This window comes from Sycon ciliatum, chromosome 1, assembly GCF_964019385.1.
Source record: "Sycon ciliatum chromosome 1, ocSycCili1.1, whole genome shotgun sequence".
NCBI classification, from domain to species: domain Eukaryota; kingdom Metazoa; phylum Porifera; class Calcarea; order Leucosolenida; family Sycettidae; genus Sycon; species Sycon ciliatum.
The window spans coordinates 87,781,724-87,802,210 of NC_088643.1; the positions used below are offsets into that span (position 1 = coordinate 87,781,724).

The window sequence follows — 20,487 nt, forward strand, 5'->3', positions numbered from 1 at the left end:
TCAGCCAGCGCTAGTCTCTACCATGAAGGATCTACGAAGCGCAAGCTAGGATCGTCGGTTCAAGCTGTCCGCCTGCGGACAGTATCTACATGATGACTGCAGTACTGGAACCCTGCTCCAGGGACATGAATTATTACCGCTGTCTCACCGGAGGATATGGCAGATGCCCTGGTAATAGATTCTGCCATTACCCCCGCCTGACAGCTTCACGTTTGCCTCAACAAACAGTTGCATTGATGTCGAGCCACCAGCCAAGTGCAAAATATCCCTCCTGGATGAATTGCTTGGGGCTGAGGAGGAGGATTTCTCGGCTGATCGAAGTTACGGCATACATGGCAGAGAAGACCGTCAAGCGATCTTGTGATCCCCATGACTGGTGGTGTGTCAACCGATCTTGGTTCCCAAGCGGTATCTGTGCATCCCGGCCACATCTGTACCATCAGAAAAAGTATTTCCATTTATCGGTATACTCGGGTGCTTTCCTTTGTGCATTGCTACAACATGTAAAGAGGAGTCCACACATTCATGTTATGAACTTATCACCGGCTATACAACATGTTACGAACACACAACCAGTTTAGGGAGTATCGTCCGTGCCAGGCCACCATAGCGCTGTCTTCTACCCTAAACAGGTGGCAAAACCAATACCTGCCAGCGAGTTTGAGGGGCTAAATCTCAAAACAAAACGAACAACAAGAGTGCTGGGCTTGTTAGAACGCAGGAGCAGAGACAATGCAGCAGACAGGAAGCTAACGTTGCTAGCACACAGCAGTATGCAAGGCAGTTGCTAACAGTGCTACCGCCCCTGCAGTCAACAGCATGCAATGGATTTGCTATTCTCTAGACAGACAGGGGATGTATACCTCCACGCCGAATACTTTGCAGCAGATGGGGCAGGTGTCCTGGTTCATACCATTGTCCGCCTGCACAGTGGACAAACAGGAGACAGATGAAAATTAAGGGTCATGAATACAGAGGGGAAAAATGTAGAGCAAAGATGAGTTGCATTCGAAAGCAGTAAACAGTGCATCATGCAGCCGTGCCTCACCTTCGATAGGTTCTGGAGATAGAGTAGACGTCCAACAGCGCGCTTGTACTTGGTGTCGGCTGCAGTGCGCTCCGCACCCATCTGACCTATCTCTAACTTCACCTGTGTGAACATGGGTAGTCAAAGATGAACACACATATGTGCACGTGCACATGCACAAACACACAAACGTACACACACACACACACACACACACACACATACGAGCATCACATAACCATGCATTTAACAAGAAACTGGCGACGGGATGATGTAAATAATTCCGTTTTTTCTTTTCTCACGTATTTCGTAGCTAGTTGTACGTTCAATCTGTTTTGGCATTGAGTGTAAGTGCCCACATTTCCAATTGTCGCTGTTTTCTGTTGTTTCTTTTTCTCACTCTTAAATAAAAAACTTAAAAAGAGTTACTCGAACACTTGAACAAAACATTTCCTTGCCCATGGAACACGGGGTAACAGAGAAGGAGGTGCAGAAGTAAAAACATAAAGAATATTTTGCAGATACACTCAGACCTCGCTTATCCGGTCCTCTTTTATCCAGATCCCTCGCTATCAGGAAGAAAATAGCTGGTTACAGATTTACAGCGTACGTGGTGCATCCAACATAGCCGGTGTTTGGTTATCCGGTCCCCTCGCCTATCCGGATATTTTTGTGGAAAACGGATGTGTGCGGTTAAGCGAGGTCTGACTGTATATGTATAGATGAATCAATGCCTAAACCCTCGTCTTCCTGGACTTACAGCCGGCCGATGTACCGCAAAGGGGTCCTTCTCAGCAACCTCAGCCGAGTCCACACCATAGATACGGGTGGTGGCCATTCGCAGCTCATCTTGAGCACCTACACGGTCCCTCATGGCCTTCCACATGTTGCGACAACACTGCGCATTGCCGCACAACAGAGCAACACGCGTACGACCAAGTGTGAAGACATGAACCTCAATGGTAATCTTATCGCACAAGATACAACATGGCTACTGATAGCATACATAAACATGCACACAGCCTGCGGAGTAGCAGGAAACCACATAACATAAGTACACAAGCATGCAGTACCAGCTTTGGGATAGCAGTACATAGGAATACCATATATATTTTACCATATACATTTTTATTTCCATTGTTATCAGGTTCGGCCTCATTTCCTCTGTGCTGCGCTGACGAGTCCACAAAGGACGAAACAGTTCTGTCCGCAGATTGAGTAGGAATACCAGTATATAGGAGATAACAGTTCATAGGATAGCAGTACATATGTCGTGACCCGAGGTCGACGACGCGCAGCCATCCTAGCCAACCTGGCAGACGAGGGGCCAGCACCAGCTGACAAGTGCTCAGCTGACTGATGAGTACGAGTCGCGCCAGCACCGCATGTGCACAGTACGGTAACTCACTGCATCTTTTCTATTCACTACATCTCTTCCACTCACTAGCTACATCTCTTCTACTCATTACATCATTACTACTCACTACATCATTACTACTCACTACATCATTCCTACTCACTACATCATTAGACATTACTACTACGTAGCCTTTATACGCACTTTAATACTACATAATTATACAAATGCTACGATACTGAATAATCTGGCGCCTTGTTCTCTAACTGTCATAGTCTACTACTATCTTCTTCCATTCTGGCATGTTGTATCCCGCCGTTATGAGACGTTCAATCATTATGAATCTAGCTTTGTCCGTTACTTGTCCCCTTGTCCCGCCGTCTAATATGACTAGTGAGTACAGTATGTGTGCTCTGATTGGCTGTTGTTAGTTATTGTTATGAATATAAGTCCCTGTCTTTTATACGTCCGCTCTCTCGCTCCGGTACTGCTTCTATCTTGATCTCCTCTTTCTTACTCTACCTCTGACCTATCTACAAGGTATGTCCTTGGAAATGGAACTCTTGGTGGGCTGTTGAGTGATGGCGTGCATATATTGTGCACTTGGGATTCTGGGTCTTGCTCACACTTCGTGGCGGTCCTATTTAGTGTTGTTCGCAACGCAGGCTTTTGACTGACCCTTGGGGTCGGGTCACGACATTTGGTGCTGTGACCAGGATCCGTCACTCAATGTGAACTAATCCTCGGTTCTTTTTCTGGTGTGGCGTTTTTGTATTATCCAGAATGGCACAGGAAATGATAGAGGAGCTCAGTGCCCTTACGCGGGAAGCAGGCCAGGGGCGGGAGACTCCGACTATGCAGAGCTTGGAACGGGCAATAGCTCTATTCGAAGGCGTGGGTCGACCCGACCAAGGGCGACACTTGAGGAAGTTGAAGGAAGACCTGGACTTTCTGTCCTTGATATCCTTCAGGATATTGGGCCGGCATGCCGGCCACCGCACGGATGAATCAGAAGAGCCACCGAGAAAGAAAACTCGTAAAAACTGACGTAAGCCCAAGAAAGACAAGGCGTCTACTAGTGGCAAGAAGGACTCGAGTACTGACACGGAAATCCCAACGGACTTGCCAACTACCCCCGACAAGTCCGCGTCACAGTGATATGCGGCCTCTTTATTGGATCACATAATATTATGTCAATTTAATAAAAGTATTTTTTATCTAAACCTGGTTGCGCTCTGATCGCGTGTATGGTGAGGAATGGAGGCTAGGACCAAAACTGTGGGGAAGTCTCATTTTTATAAAATGGCAATAAATAAGATAAATTGTGCACTCATAACAACAGCAAAAATGAAGAAAGTCAAGTTCCATAACGTTTTCTTGTGACTGTCATCAGTGGAACGCCGTCACATAAAAATGTAATAACTAAAACACACACTTATATACATGTAGCTAATATGGTTTCAGGTAGAAATACAGCAGGTAGAAATACAGCAGCTAACAAGTACAAAAAGCTTTTTGTACTTGTTAGCTGCTGTATTTCTACCTGCTGTATTTCTACCTGAAACCATATTAGCTACATGTATGTAAGTGTGTGTTTTAGTTATTACATTTTTATGTGACGGCGTTCCACTGATGACAGTCACAAGAAAACGTTATGGAACTTGACTTTCTTCATTTTTGCTGTTGTTATGAGTGCACAATTTATCTTATTTATTGCCATTTTACGACTATTGTCTCCTCGTCGATTGTTTAAGTCTCATTTTTCTTGAGATTGTTTGGTCAGAACCTGGCGGCATGTACTTCGAAGTATAAGCCTTTTTGATACGTGAATGCAGTTTGAACTACTTCTTCATGGTCATGCAGTCATTAGAATGAAAGTGCTCGTTCACTTTTCTTTCTAGAAATGAATGGAGATGCTGTCCTTTAGTCAGGCAAGGCTAAGACACAGCATATTCAGGAGAGGACACACAGGCTGACGGGAACGCCAGCAGGTGTAATCTGTGAGAAGTGTTACAACACACGCAGGTAACACACTACATGTACCGGCTTAGGACAGTGTGTCGGGAGGCACGGAAGGGAGGACCAGATGACAAGTCCTAGAGACAGCAGGCTCAGGGACACTCAGCGGAAACGCGGAGTGACCCAAGTATCCAAAGAAAACTGGAAGGAATTCAACTAATCAGTGCTCCTGGTCGAACTAGGACACACAGGACTAAGGCAATGGGCCGGGAGGTCCGTAAAGGATCACTCGGCAGCTTTAGGGTCAGGTCACTCTGGTCGAGTCTGAGCCCGGCTGAAAGAGGACGTCGTGTACGAGTGTACTAGACACATTGGAGAGAAGGCACTCTGGTCAAGTCTGAGCCCGGCTGAGGGGGACGTCATAGGATAACAGTACATAGGAGAGAGGTGCCAAGGAGTAGTAGCTACAAGTGATCACTTGATCAGACTTCAATAAGGTTGTCAGAGGTGTTTAACATGTACCATGTACGCCCGTCGCAAGAGAAGTACTGACACACACACACACACACACACACACACACACACACACACACACACACACACACACACACACACACACACACACATGCGCACAACAAATTCTACATACTTAGGGGCCGTCCGTAAATATCGATGTTTTTTCAAGACGATATTTGTTCATTTCTCCCCAGACCCCCTCCCTCCCCCCTCAAAACGAACATACACATACACATGTTTATGCAAGGGATCAATATTTTTAATGAAGTTCAATTTCCTCATGAAATGTGACCAGCTGCCACTCTAATGTCACCATACACCTAGGTTTACGTTGCCACGGTCACACAACCTTGCCATGGCTATGCTCACGAGGTTGACTTTCACTTTGTGTAGGTCATAAACTACATGTTCGAACAGCGCCCGTCCATAGAGTTCGATATTTTTTCTGCAAAGACGATACGAACAGGGCCCAAACGCCCTCCCCCCCCCCCCCCCAAACGAACGAATATCTTCTCTAAATAAACCTCGATATTTGTGGACGACCCCTTAACTGGTAGCAAGAAAAATTACCATCCATATCAACACAAAGTTACAAACAAAAGATGTTCGGCTACTAGCAGCTAACCTTGAACTCCTTCTTACGCTGTTCAAACAGCTGCACATGGCACTGGGCAGTTTCCAACAGTTCTGTACAGAAGAAATCTTTCTCTGATAAGGGAATAAAAAGAGAAAACAGGAAAAATAAAATGAAACTAAAACTACGCTCGCAAAGAAAAGTTCGCACATCCATGTCACCACCCAGCTACACAAGTGTGCTTAGAAACACAACCAGTGAATTTGTATCAAACAAAAAGCAACCAAGAGCTATCCAACAGCCGCACCTGCAGCATCCAACCATTACTGCAGCGGGGGCAGGTTTGATAGCAAAAGCAAAAAATGCTCAATAAATGAATGTGTGGCTAAGGACTGGCAGTGTATGAGGAGAGATATTGCATTCGTGTTCGTCAATTGCAATTCCACATGCACATACCTGTTGCAGTAAGTTTAAACTGTTCGTGCTGTGCTTGCAGAAGAGCCTGTCCGGCAAAGTCGTCCTTGGCGAGCTCAGCCAGTGAATGTTGGACATGTTTGTCAACAAGGCCATCACGGACATGCTTGTCATGACACAGTCGGTGCAAACAGCGAATGATCAACTCAGTGGGACCGTCAGCCCAGGTCTGAACGGCATGATCGTCACCCCTGCATGTGCACAACCGCACAACCGCACAACCGCACAACAACAACAACAACACACACACGCACACACACACACACACACACACACACACACACACACACACACATGTTGCGAATTTGTATTACGACTATGATTTACGCATGTCGTTGTATTTGGTTCTTGTCTTGTGGAGTCCAGTGTCTGATGTCATATATGGTCTAAGTGTACGTGCGAGTATGGTGTGATGTGTGACGTTTATGGTATGTGGTGCATGCAAGAGTACGCGTTGTCAGAGAGTGAGGGTGTGCTTCCGTCTGTGTGAGAGTGACTGTCAAGTGAATGCTGTAGTGCTAGTTTGGTCTGGGAATGAGAGTCGTGTGTGTGATTCGTCCGTGGTCTGGTTGTCTTGGTCTTGGTCATGTGTTCTGTACGTATTGGTCCCTGATTGGTCGTCTCGAATTTGTCGTCGCAATATTACTGCTTGTTCTTGTTGTTTTCTTTGAGTCTTTTCCCGGGAGTCTTTTCCCGTCGTCGTTTTTCCGTCTAGCCTTTTCGTCTTTCTCCTCCTGTGCCCTTTCCGTTTGTATAAGAAGTCAGAAACTCCACCAAGTTGTTTGCGCTGTTGTGTGACAGGGGCCAGGGGGAGAAGGTAATACTATTTCTACCACACGCATGCAGTGCATGACAGTTAACATAGCACAGGACGGTCATCTGTGGATTTTAACCCTTTCAGCACGCATCACATAATTATACAGTCGAACCTCTTCAGGACGAATACCAAGGGACCGACGGGATTTGTTCGCAATAACGGGAGTTCTTCTTATCCATATGTCTTACCCAATGGATACACAGTGATGAATCCAATAGCGATTGGAATTCTAGTTCTTCTTAAGCGAAAGTTTGTCTTATCATTGTTCTTCTTAAAGGGGAAGTTAAGGCAAAAATTAAAATTTCACCAGTTGTAGTCTTCGGGGTGCTGAGTCGAATGGTCTTGGTCCGAGAAAGCTGAGACGCTCCCTTCCTACTTGAATCCCAATCGAACTCGCGCACTTCCACCGAAACTGGGTGACTGCGCCCTACTAGATGGGGATTTGTATGCAAAATGTCACTAAAAGCGCCATTTCGTTCTTATAAAAGCACGGATGACCGCGATTGGCCCATATGTTGTAGTCTTTTGGCTGCTGAGTCGACTGGTTTTGGTCCGAAAAGGCTGCGATGCAGCGTTCCTCCTTTATTCCCAATCGAACATGGTTGAACAAGTGGTCACGTGCTCCTGGGTGCCCAAATCACCTGGTCACCACGCCAGCAGGCGACAACTTTCACACCAAGGTTCAACTCGAGTTCAACTCGAGTGACAGGACTGCACCCAAAAAAGGTCAAAAAGGCTAGTAAGTTGTACCCTGTAGGCACGGTGACCAGCTGACTGGTGTACGCAGGAGCACGTGACCGCTTGTTCAACCATGTTCGATTGGGAATAAAGGAGGAACGCTGCATCGCAGCCTTTTCGGACCAAAACCAGTCGACTCAGCAGCCAAAAGACTACAACATATGGGCCAATCGCGGTCATCCGTGCTTTTATAAGAACGAAATGGCGCTTTTAGTGACATTTTGCATACCAATCCCCATCTAGTAGGGCGCAGTCACCCAGTTTCGGTGGAGGTGCGCGAGTTCGATTGGGATTCAAGTAGGAACGGAGCGTCTCAGCTTTCTCGGACCAAGACCATTCGACTCAGCACCCCGAAGACTACAACTAGTGAAATTTTAATTTTTGCCTTAACTTCCCCTTTAACGAGGTTTCACTGTATGTACGTGTACATGTAAGTGATGCTGGATGTACATGTAAGTGATGCTGGATGTACATGTAAGTGATGGTGGATGTACATGTAAGTGATGGTGGATGTACATGTAAGTGATGGTGGATGTACATGTAAGTGATGGTGGATGTACATGTAAGTGATGCTGGATGTACATGTAAGTGATGGTGGATGTACATGTAAGTGATGGTGGATGTACATGTAAGTGATGGTGGATGTACATGTAAGTGATGGTGGATGTACATGTAAGTGATGGTGGATGTACATGTAAGTGATGGTGGATGTACATGTAAGTGATGCTGGATGTACATGTAAGTGATGGTGGATGTACATGTAAGTGATGGTGGATGTACATGTAAGTGATGGTGGATGTACATGTAAGTGATGGTGGATGTACATGTAAGTGATGGTGGATGTACATGTAAGTGATGCTGGATGTACATGTAAGTGATGGTGGATGTACATGTAAGTGATGGTGGATGTACATGTAAGTGATGGTGGATGTACATGTAAGTGATGGTGGATGTACATGTAAGTGATGCTGGATGTACATGTAAGTGATGGTGGATGTACATGTAAGTGGCCAACGGATCACGTACATATACGTGATGCAGACAGTGAATATGAACATACTCACTGAGACTTCCGTGGGCAACGGATCTTGTCCCTACGTGAACCAGTTACGTACTGGTTGAACGAAGACTGTTTTCCGATAGTACTCCACTGGACCATGTCAAGCTGTTCTTCACATCACCATTTCGGGACATGCTAGTGATGGAGACAAACCGGTTTGCAAGAGCATACATCGATGCTAATGCCGAAACCCTAGCCCGGCGCAGCCTCGCCCGCTCGTGGACACCCGTTACCGTACCCGAGATGAAAGTGTCCCTGGGCTTGTTCTTCAACACGGGTCTTGTTCCTAAGCCCGAGCTTGACCACTATTGGAGCACAGATCCCATCATCACCACGCCTGCATGTGTGTGCATTTCTTCAATGCATCGAGATGCATGTTCTGATACTGTCAGCTCGTATTACGTGAAAATTCATCAAAAATGCGTACATACTGTACTAGTTGTACTGGTTACTATTGGCCAAAAAAGAACAGTGTGGGTGGATAGGGCTACTTTTTGGAAAATCACGAAAACCACTGGTTTGGGCTCCACAGGCCAGTTAGGGGTCACCGCAAACGGTTTTTTTTGTCGTCTCTGAAACGAACATCGGTCATTGGGGAGGAAGAGGAGGGGTGTGAGCCAAAATCTCGAGTCGACCGACACTGTTCATATACACGTACATGCATGCGATTTTCATCGTCCAGCATAGCCAGCTGTGTTCATTTCGGAGGGCTGGGAGGGGTCTGAGTACGAAATGAACGATGGTCGTTTCATGGACGACTAAAACTTTGCGACGACCAAAACATACTCTGGCCATGAAAGGGGTAATTTCGCATCCGGGGAAAAAAATGTTAACACTTTTTTAGTTGTAAAACAACAGTTCTACTTGGTTCCTTACCCAGCACCTGCATTCAGATTGATAGTGCTGACATAGAGCTCAGACTCGTAGACCGACATCAGATCATCCAGCTTGCAGAACCTACACCTTGGTCTAAAGAGTACACACAGCAGCAACAACAGACGGGGCAGCAACATCAGTGGCAACAGAAAGACAGACATTGATGCATCTGCGTGCTAATGGTCAAGAAAGGATGCGGATTCATCATCAAGACACACACTGCAAAGTATGAACAGACACACATGTGTACGCAAACAACATACGCACATACAAATCTCATCGTATCCAATGAACATTGCAGAGATTTATTTTATTTTAAAAGACAGTGCACACGCAGCAGAGAAACAAGTCACAAACTGCACAAGTAAAACTCTTACGCTTGAACACCGGGTATGCCATCTTTCCAAACAGCTGGTTGCAAATGGCAGTCTCTGGCCTCGGATACGGTATCCTCACTTGTGTCGGATCTCAGCGTTTCACAAGCATTATACACACCTAGCCAGGCATTCTGTTGAGAAGAATCGGTGTGACATGCCATGCGTGATGTGGTGTGTGTGTGTATGTGTGTGTGTGTGTGTGTGTGTGTGTGTGTGTGTGTGTGTGTGTGTGTGTGTGTGTGTGTGTGTGTGTATGTGTGTATGTATGTGACCATGTCAGCAGCAGCAACAAACAACAACACAGGTTACATAACTGCCAAAATACCTACTTAATCTAGCACACTGCCACATCACATAAAATCTATAAAGCAATGAGCCACAAATAGCGAGGATTCTCTGACATCAAAGCTTCTATAAGAAGAAAAGAGGACTAGGTCTGGAAAAAGTCTTGAATTTGTGAAACGTGTTGTTTATGTGCAGCTCGCTGATGCCAGACCATGCACACACGCACATGTAGCGGTGCTCAGTGTAGATCTACTGTTGCACTCGCACTGCTGCATGCGCGGCGTTACCGTCCCGACGCGTGTGCTGGACTACTGCAGTACAAGGAAGTAGTACTGCGATGTGTGTATGTTGTAGCCTGCATGCATGCATGCTGTTCGTACCTACTTAAACCTTTCGTATTCTGCTTTACTACTGGTGCCAGGGTCGTGTACAGACTCAGTACATGTACCTGCATAATCATGACTTAGCTACTAAAGACCGCTACACGACATTCGGATTTTTCCGTTATAAAGCAATTTTCTTGACATGAACTGATGAAGAACAGTTAGTTCTGCGAGTGACAGTAGACCTGGAAGTGGACGTGTTGCTACTTTGTGTCCGTTGCTTGTTTTCCTTATGAGAGGAAGTCGATCGGAATTAATTCATTGTTACTGCTTTGTTGGATGATAGTTCGTGTAGTTCGTGCAGCTAGCTCAGTTAGGTTAGTTCGTTCAGTTTAGCTCGTTTAGTTCTGCTCAGCCATGGGTAGATGTGTTTTTCAAGAGAAATGGCTCGTAGTTCGATAAGTACAAGCATTGGCTTGTTGCGCATCCGCTGCATCTTGACAAAGGGCGTTGTGAGTTGTGTCGAAAGGGCATCGATTTGAAGAGCATGGGCGAAGCCGCTCTGGAGAGTCACATGGCCGGCAAGAAACACAAGGAGGCGCTGAGTGATCGTCAGTTCTTGTTTATTTCTGCGTTCAAGTTCCTCGTCGTCGTCGTCGTCAGCCGCTGTTGTTGCATCTGCTTCTGTCGACGCCACTGCGCCAAAAACTCCTGTATCGGTAGAAGGCCATTAAGACGTGCTTTCCGCTGAAATACACCGGGCGCTACACACTGTGGAAAAGCACCAATTATTCAAGAGTAGCGAGAAAAGCGGCGATCTCCTGAGGAAGATGTTTCCTGACAGCGTTATCGCTGCTCGATTCGCATGTGCCGAGGGTAAATGCAACTATTTAGCAACTTTCGGACTCTCTCCACATTTCCAAGTGCAGTTGCTCGCGAAGGTGAAGACAACTAAGAGCTATGTAGTTTTATTTGACGAAAGTTTGAATGCTGCTCTGCAGAGCAAGCAGATGGACGTCTTGGTACGGCTGTGCGATGTAAACAAAGTTTGTTCCTACTATTACACTTCCAAGTTCTTGGGCCACGCCGTCAGCGAAACCTTGCAGGAAGAGCTCTATGGATGATGTATGTCTCTGGGCATCCACGACCTCCTGCAGGTGTCCATGGATGCCTCGAATGTAAACTGGCGTATGTTCGACCTGTTGAATGCCCAGATCGAGGCCGATGCGTCGCACAAGCTTATGAATGTTGGAAGCCGTGGACTCCACACCATCCACAACGCTTTCAAAGGTGGATCCACGAAGGTGAGGTGGGAGGTGGACCACACTTTCACCAGCTTGTTTTGGCTCTTCAAGGATTCGCCAGCTCGATATGAGGACTTTACCGAGCTGACTGGCTCTGCCTAGTTTGCCAAGCGATTTTGTTTTGCAGCACTCGGTGGGTAGAGAATGTCCCCGTTGCAGAGCGCCTTCTCGCTATGTGGCGAAGTGTGGTTCAGTATGTGGTTGCTGTGCAATCTCGAAAACTGCCTGATCCTAAGAACAAGGCACTTGCCACCATTGCCGGGTGCTGTGATGATCTGCTGTTCTTGGTCAGGGTCAATGTCTACCTCTCTCTGGCCAAGGACTTTGTCCCATTCCTGACGAAGTTCGAAGCGGGTGAGCCTCTGTTGTACCGACCTGGTCAGTTTGTTCGGATCACTGATGGATCGTGTTTTGACGCCGGATGTTTCCTCATCGCTCTCATCCAGTGCCAGCAAATTGCTGAAGCTGGATTTGGACGACTCGAGCAACTTTGTGTATTCGTCAACTATCAACATCGGCTTTGCTGCAGACCGTCTCCTGACTGACCTGAAACGGAAGAAGAAGGCCAGCAGCTTGGATGTTCTGTCAGTGCGCAAGGACACCCAAGTTTGCATTGTGGCCATGCTGCCTAAGCTGCTTGAGCGCTCGCCGCTGTGTTACTCACTAGTACGTAACCTGGCCTGGATACAGCCTTTGTGGATTGTTGCAGAGTTAACGCGTGCGTCAAGGAGCAGAAGAGGTGCTTGCAGCTATTGGAACAGGCTGGGCATGTTCTCCTGCCATCCTGTGACAACATCTTGAAAGAGTTTGCTGATTTTGCTCGATATGCGGCAACCAATGATGATTTCCGCACCTTCCAGGTTGGCCAGTCGCGTCTGAACATCGTGTACTACAATGCTATGCAGGACAACTGATGGCCCAGCCTGTAGACTCTCCTGCAAAAACTTCCCCTGTTATCGCATGGCCAGGCAGCAGTCGAGCGCGGGTTCTCAATCAATAGCGAGACAAGCTATCAACCATGTGGTCAATCAAGAGAGGAAAGCCAGGCGGAACAGAGTTGATAAGAAGTTTTATGAACACATAGAAAACAGCAAGGGTAGAGACTGGTAACGCCATGTCCTTACCTCAAGCCTTTTCAGGCTGTCAGCTAGATATGCTTTTAATGTACCGATGTCGTCGAAGCTACAGCACAACAATCATGAAACCAAACCAGAAAACAAAGTCCTTGTTCCCTTTCAAGACACGACGAAGAAATTGACTAGCTTTGGGAATGCAAACGAGACATACACACTTTAAAGCTGTTGTCACCCCATACTAGTATGCATACCGCATCTTCGTCTTGACAAGGTACCAAGAGTCCTTAAAAACAAGAGTATGCAACTGTGGTTACGGGTCCGTGCCAGGCGCGCTGCCTTCATTACGTTACTTGATTCCATTACGCTCATATCCACAATCTCGTACCAGTACATCCGTTTTGCTCGATTCGTTTGAGCACCCACGCGATTTCCAAACTTTGGGTGCGTAAACTTCAGTTCTGTGCGAAAGTTCATTTCAAACCAGGGGAAAGTGTGGTGTTTGGTGATTTCCGCAGTGCGCAGATTGCAATGAAGGCAGCGCGCCATGCATCTGGCCCATAAGAAAAGAGATCACAGTTGCATACTCTTGTTTGCCAGTAAGCACTAAAAGGCTGTGCCCCCCCCCCCCCCCCTGCCCCTCTCGGTCCAGAAGATTGTCCCTACTAGTATGTAACGGGTCTAGGACAAATTCAATTTGGGGTAACAAACAAATCAGCGATGCAGTGCGAATTGGCACTAACCCGATTGGATGTGCTGCTAAATGGTCTTGAGAAACAGCGTGCAAACACTTGTTCACAACATAGTATCCAACATCAGCAGAGATCAGTTCATCGATAAGAATACGGTGCCAGGTAGGGAATTTGTGCACTTTCTTGTACGGATCCCAGTTGACTTCACTAACTCGCGAATGGTCCGTAGCACTAACGGCTTCTTCATAGCGCATCATATAGTGGCTGCGAAGTGCCTTCTCCTAATCCAGGTGATAGCGTGCAGTTCACACACAAACACACCACACACACACACACACACACGTGCACACACACACACACACACACACACACACACACAAACACACCACACACACACACGTGCACACACACACAGAGTCAGGACCAATCATACCTCATCAGGACTGTTGTAGACCTAGAAAAACAGCAGCTGTTTAATATTGCAGTACATGTACTTGCAAACATGCAAGCGAGACGGTTGACAACAGTGCTGCCAACTGAGCGTATTCGTTCGTATTCTTACAAAAGATGATCACTGTCCGCAGCATGAATTTGACATGAGATTTCCCACAGAATGGAACCATAATGGAACCATAATAGTTATTATGCTGTAGCGTGGAGTTTGGAATAATTGGGGTTGAACCATGCCCAATACTGGCAGTACTACAAAAAATACAAAGCCTATCAATGTTTGTCAGCTATAGAGATGCATAACATATGTTCCAGAGTATGACAAACTATAGTTCAGCTGATTTGGAAATACATTTCAGTTCAAGCGGTGTGCCTGGATATTTAGACCTCCACATCAAAGCTAGCATCGTGCTCTCGGCTTTCTTTCAATTTTCTCAATTTTCCACGGTAAACTTCACTGATGAGACCTACAGTGGTGGAAACAGCGCTGTATGGAGGAAAAAGAATTATTTGTCAGTATCTACAGATTGGAGTCATGTTGCTGGTTTGCGAGGTCGGCCGGAGAGCGCATGTGAGGGAGGTGGATGGTTTCATTGATAAACAGGCCAAAAGCTGCTATTTACCCGTTGAGAGCAGGTAACTATTCTCTTTGGGTTCATCATGGTAACCAGTAAAATGTCAGTCATGAGTTATCAGTGAGCTTTCAGCTTTGAGTGTGTGTGCATGCGTATGAGGAGTATACCAGAGTGCGTGTATAAGTGTGAGGAGTGCGTGCGTGTGCCGGAGCGTCGGCACCGGCAGAGGGATGTTGCGCCGCGCATTGTGACAGGTGTGGTCGCTGCTTTCGCGGTGCCCGGGGACGGGGCAGGCATCGCTGTTCAAGGGTGGCCCATAGACCAACAGCAGAGGAGCGCTCAACCTTCCAGCACGTGTGCATATGCGGCAAGCGGATGTGACTACCCGTGCACCTGGAGCGTCATCGGGCGTCGTGCCCTCTCTCTCTCTCTCTCTCTCTCTCTCTCTCTCTCTCTCTCTCTCTCTCTCTCTCTCTCTCTCTCTCTCTCTCTCTCTCTCTCTCTCTCTCTCTCTCTTCTCAAGTTTCCCAGTGATGGGATCATGTGACCCTTTTGCGGCAGTGACTCTACAGGACAGGACAGGTGTGTGTGTGTGTGTGTGTGTGTGTGTGTGTGTGTGTGTGTGTGTGTGTGTGTGTGTGTGTGTGTATATGTGTGTGAGTGCCAACCTGTTGGAAGGCTACCATCTTGCCAAAGCATTTGGAAGTTTGGACTAGTTTCGGCTCCACAATCCAGTGTGTCGTTACTATAATAGCTTTCGTGTCTGAGGTTGTTGGTATGTCTGTTGGCCCTGGGTTCCCAGTACAGGTCAGACCTCGCTATAACGTAATCTCTGGGGGATGGGGAAAATTATGTTATAGCGAGGTTTATGTTATAGTGAGTTGGGCACACCAATATGAAATATGTATGTCAAAATGACGCTCTTCACCAACTGATTACAACTGTACTGACTGTACTGTTTTACATACAGGTATGATGATGCCTAGCAAAGATGTGTACAGACTACAGGCTTGGCAGCTAAGGGGTGACAAGAGTCATGTAGTGCGTGTACTTGTACAATCATGTGACAAGATTAGAGCCTATAAAAAGTAATGGGAGTAGTAAAATACCGGTATTTTACTACTCCCTGCTTCCGAGGTGGACGGTTCAGTCTCGAATTCGTCGCGAGAAGGCATGCATGCCGTGTACAGTCTTTTTTATAGGAGTTTTTACGTTATGCTGAGGTCTCCGTGCGCCCGGGACCCAGCAAACAGTGCGTTATAGCGAACATTACGCTATAGCGGATTATGTTATAGCGAGGAAATTTTGTACAGAAGTGATGCGGTTTCGGCAGGGACATTCACATGTGTACGTTATAGTGAGGTTTATGTTATAGCGGGGGTCGTTATAGCGAGGTCTGACCTGTACTCAGTAGCCGAGGCTGGTTGGTAAAGTAACTCCAATTTCACTTCAAGGTACCAGTGCATCTACAGTCCATTTCAAAACTATAGACGCGTACCTAGGCAAAAACCGTTATGCCAGCATCTATACCACATAAAATCTGTGATCACTTTGTGCATACATTTTTCCAAATTGGGCGTCTGTTATCCAATCCTTTAGAAACTATATGAGAGTAATTGTGGAGCGATCCTGAGCAATATTCCGAAAACTATTCTCAAAAAGGTCCAGCCAAATTTGAAATATTTCAAAAACCCTACGCGTCTATAGTTTTGAAATGCACTGTAGTGTCTGCTTCTATCAAAGCAGCGTGCTGTCTATACTGGTTACCCCAGCAAGTGTAGGGTGTGCATAGGTAACTGTCTTGGCCGTTTTATGCCGATGTACTCCGTGTGGTGTAGACCAGGTGTGCATTGGTGGTCGATTCACATGGCTTCGCCAGTTGTGTGGATTAGACAGTTATCTGGCGCAAGTCTTGATCTGTCTCATTCAGATCTTGTTCGCTATCGTTGCTATAAGAGAAAATCTGTGGGTGCACATCCAGTGCATTTGCAGATTTGCGTGCTTCTCTTGCGACGGGCGTATACATGGTACATGGTGTGTGGGTGTGTGTGTGTGTAATATTGTTGACTTTGCGATTTCTCTCTCTTCTCTTCTCTCTTCTTGTCGTTGTCTCCCGCTTCTGGGAACGGCGTGGCCCGATAGGGTAGCTGTACACAGTAGTAGTAGTAGTGTGTGTGTGTGTGTGTGTGTGTGTGTGTGTGTGTGTGTGTGTGTGTGTGTGTGTGTGTGTGTGTGTGTGTGTGTGTGTGAGGAGGGGGTGTCATCAGTGGGTTTGCCCAAGGATGTCACTTCCAATGGCCATCACTGCACGGCTTAGTGATATAGGTGTCTTATAACTAAGGCTGAAACGATCATTCAATAACTCCTAACGATCGACCAATATCATTAACGATCGACATATTGGTTTGTCGATTCTTGTCTGCTCTACCCGTGTACTTCGAACACCAGTTTATGAAGAAATTCCACGATACCTTTTGCTACGGTACATAATTGTGGCTCCGCACTGTTGACATCTGGCTGATTTATCAACATGAACTAGAAAATTTCATGTTGTTTCTAGAGTGAAGTATCTTGTCATTACTCGCTGGCAACTGCTCTTATCTCCGACCTCTCCCACAAATGAACCGAAAAGACAAAGTCTCCTCTCCCGATCTCTTTCAAAGCCAATAATAAATTTTACTGCGCTTAGAAGTACATGATTGTACTCGTCTTCACTATCGGATGGAGTACAAGGGCTAGAATACTGTCACTGATGTGCATGCATAAAAAACCGTTAGCACTCGTTTTGAACACTAACGATTATCGATTGCACTCTTAACGATCGATATGCGAGTTATCGGTATAATTGTTTCAGCCCTACTTATAACATAAACTTTGCTTGCCGTGGCCTTGGGTACGACCAAGGCTGACCGGATACAGCAATATCACGGACGGCAATACTTCGTGAAAGTGGCAAAATACGAGTACTCCGTGAAAGGCGACTGTGCAAAATACATAAATTAATTGTGCATGCATTGCACCTACCATTTCCACGAGACTTTCATCACTTGGAGCATCAGAAGGTCGCTTGTCGCAGTGACGAATAACATCCTGCAGATTGTACGTGGCATGCAGTCTCTGAGTAGAGAAAAAAAACCCACATAATAAACAACATATTTTTTCCTTACAAATAAAACAGTTTCCTCTGAGACAAAAATGCGATAATACTCATAAAAAGGACACACTTCAGGCTCATTACAAACATCCTGTTCCTTTCCCCTTGCCTGTATTTCACCTGACGAGAAGGCTTGAAAGTATACTTGTGAAGACAAAAACTTTCAAGATGTTTGTAATGAGCCAGAAGTGTGTCTTTTTTATGAGTATTACTACATATTAAACAGTTACACATATACACATGTTATATTATGTACATGAATTTGATGCTTTGAGATGGTTTAACCCTTTTATATTACCGGATTACCAGCATAGCATTCAACAGAATCAGAATTTCCAGTACAATTTTCAACTTCACAAGGTTATAACTTTGGGTCTCCTTCGCTTGGTTTTCACAATCTAGGGCTCTTTGGAAAGCGCTTGGAAAGAGCAATGCCAGGATATACCGGATACCAGGCTCCATCAATCAGCGGGAACACAGCAAACTTGTCTCCAAGACTGATATGCACGTAAAAAATTCGCCCCATCAACGCCATTCCACTCTCCTCCATCGCAGAATGATCATTTTTTATAGGCGATTCAAACTTTAGCCGACTACGTCATTATCATGTGCTCAGTCGCTGAAAGAGCACAAGAAGAGGGATCCCCCCCCCCCCAAAAAATGGCGAAAAGATCAATCAAAAATTTGAATCTGCCGAGATAATAACATGGCGCGCGATATCACTGGAGTCCGACATCGTTACTCTTTGGCGATTGTTGCATTGGAGAGCTTGGAGTGTCCACACCACATAGACCCTTACTCCCTTAGATTGTTGAATTTGCACAAGAAATGACAGGGCTACGATGGTTTTAATAATCGATCATGTCTGATCGAAAGTCTGCATGCCCGTACTAAAGGGTTAATAACGCTTTGTTGTTGTTCACTGAACTTATCGCGGCTTCTAACTTGCTACCGTAACCCAGGACTTTGCAGCATATGTCAAGATGCTGGCCACATATGTAACACAGAAAAGTTAACAAGTACACATCCATATACACATGTGTAATATATCGTGTGAGAGACAACCATACCAGGACAGTGTCAGTGGCCACTAGTGACGCACGTTCCTCAACCAGCTGCAATGAAGCGACATAGGACTTGGCACTATACTCCCACTGACAACGAGCAATCATACACACACACACACACACACACATCCACACAATTTACGCATACAAGAAAAGAGAAGAACAGAGAGACATACATGTACGTATACCACCAAATTGCAGTAAATAAGAGCCTGGCTGGATTACCTACATCAAGTTAAAGACCTGTACAGTCGCCAGCCAGTCGCGATGTGTTTTGATTGCATAAGACTAACAGTCAAACGTTGATGAACGCACTTGTGAAAGAATGTTGTGCTGTTCTGTAAAGCATAGACTGCTGTGAGAGATGCGAATAGTGAGCTGCTCCTTATTCAGGGGCCACCACCTGCCTCTATTGCACCGTGTGAACAGGTAGCAAAAGTGGAACACAGGCTGAACAGCACAAAGATTATTTCGTGCACAGCGTTCATTGTCTCACAAACCTCAACAGCCAATGCAGCCGCAGCACTACCACCACCAGAACCCTACCTCTTCCTGGACAGCATAGAGAGCAGCTACACCTGGAGGGACACAACCGAGGGCAGGTATCCACCACGCATGCACACACACGCGCACACACGCACACACAAATTAACCACAACACACAGCAGCTTGCGGTACGGGGGGGGGGGGGGGTGCTGGCCAGCGGAGTGAGAGGCTATGAAGAGAGATCAAGGGGTCGGCCGTCTAGTCACTGCCGGAGCAGGATCTTGGCAAAGCCAAGAGTCGGATGGAGACCGAGAGCCCCGAGTTGCCGGAAATGAGCTTGGCCAACACCCCTTTATTAACTTTATCAAAGTAAATGAGTGATGAGAAATGGGAGGTGGGTGGGTGAAACACAACGAACAGACAAGAATGATCCACACACAGAACGGATCGAAACATAACTAGGCAAACTTTAGCATGTCACGCTGAGTGCCACGTCGCATGTCGCCCACGTTGAGCGCCACATATAAATGCCTTGGTGAATGTCACTTCGCATCCCACGTCGCATGCCGCCCACATTGAGCGCGAGCTCCAAGCATGAAAGCACACGCACAAGCACATACACACACAAACACACACACACACAAGCGTGTACACACAGTACATGTACAGTTGAACATCGATTATCCGCACATCGACTATCCGACCATTCGATTATCCGTAACAGTTTTTTTGGGCGCACGTGCCGTAGAGTACGCACTGCGCATGTAGTGAGCGATTCAAAAAATACGAAAATTTTGTAAAGTAGCACTCTATTCTATTTACAATGTACATGTACAGTTGAACATCGATTATCCGACCACCTCTGGGCAGACAACAGTCAGGCGGTGTTCAGATAAGGCAAATGTTCCGGATAAGAAAAAAACTGTCACTCACACACTTTCAGTGGTTATTACTAGCCGCACGACCTTTTTACTTTTTACTTTTCAAAATTTTCGTATTTTTTGAATGGCTCACTACATGCACAGTGCGTACTCTACGGCACGTGCGCCCAAAAAAACTGTTAGGGGTCGTCCGTAATTTTCGAAAAATTAAAAAATCCGTCCTCGTGCAAAATTGTCTCTGACCCACCCACCCACCCCCATTTTTTCTCATTAATTTTTTGATTTTTCCTAATGCCCAGCTCGAAAATAAGAACTCTTCACTCCGGCCGTGTTCACTGACTGCACCTGTGTCAAGTACTAGAAGCTAGTAGTTCATATCCCTGTTCATAGTAGTCCCTCCCCTCCCAATCTGTACTCTCTCG

The 20,487-nt window shown here is 46.2% G+C and overlaps 1 protein-coding gene across 1 annotated transcript in view; it reads right to left on the reverse strand.

Annotated features, from left to right (window-relative positions):
• Nucleotides 1-20,487, reverse strand: part of LOC135806187 (E3 ubiquitin-protein ligase SHPRH-like) — a 54,047-nt gene that overhangs the window by 6,440 nt on the left and 27,120 nt on the right. The window contains exons 15-26 of the mRNA XM_065320341.1: nt 19,245-19,276; nt 18,702-18,785; nt 17,502-17,594; nt 13,504-13,733; nt 12,812-12,869; nt 9,776-9,906; nt 9,399-9,491; nt 5,890-6,098; nt 5,485-5,567; nt 1,788-1,925; nt 1,049-1,150; nt 864-923 (exon numbers count right to left, since the gene is read on the reverse strand). Coding sequence (XP_065176413.1) covers nt 864-923; nt 1,049-1,150; nt 1,788-1,925; nt 5,485-5,567; nt 5,890-6,098; nt 9,399-9,491; nt 9,776-9,906; nt 12,812-12,869; nt 13,504-13,733; nt 17,502-17,594; nt 18,702-18,785; nt 19,245-19,276 — 1,313 coding nt within the window. The remainder of the gene's footprint in view (nt 1-863; nt 924-1,048; nt 1,151-1,787; nt 1,926-5,484; nt 5,568-5,889; nt 6,099-9,398; nt 9,492-9,775; nt 9,907-12,811; nt 12,870-13,503; nt 13,734-17,501; nt 17,595-18,701; nt 18,786-19,244; nt 19,277-20,487) is intronic.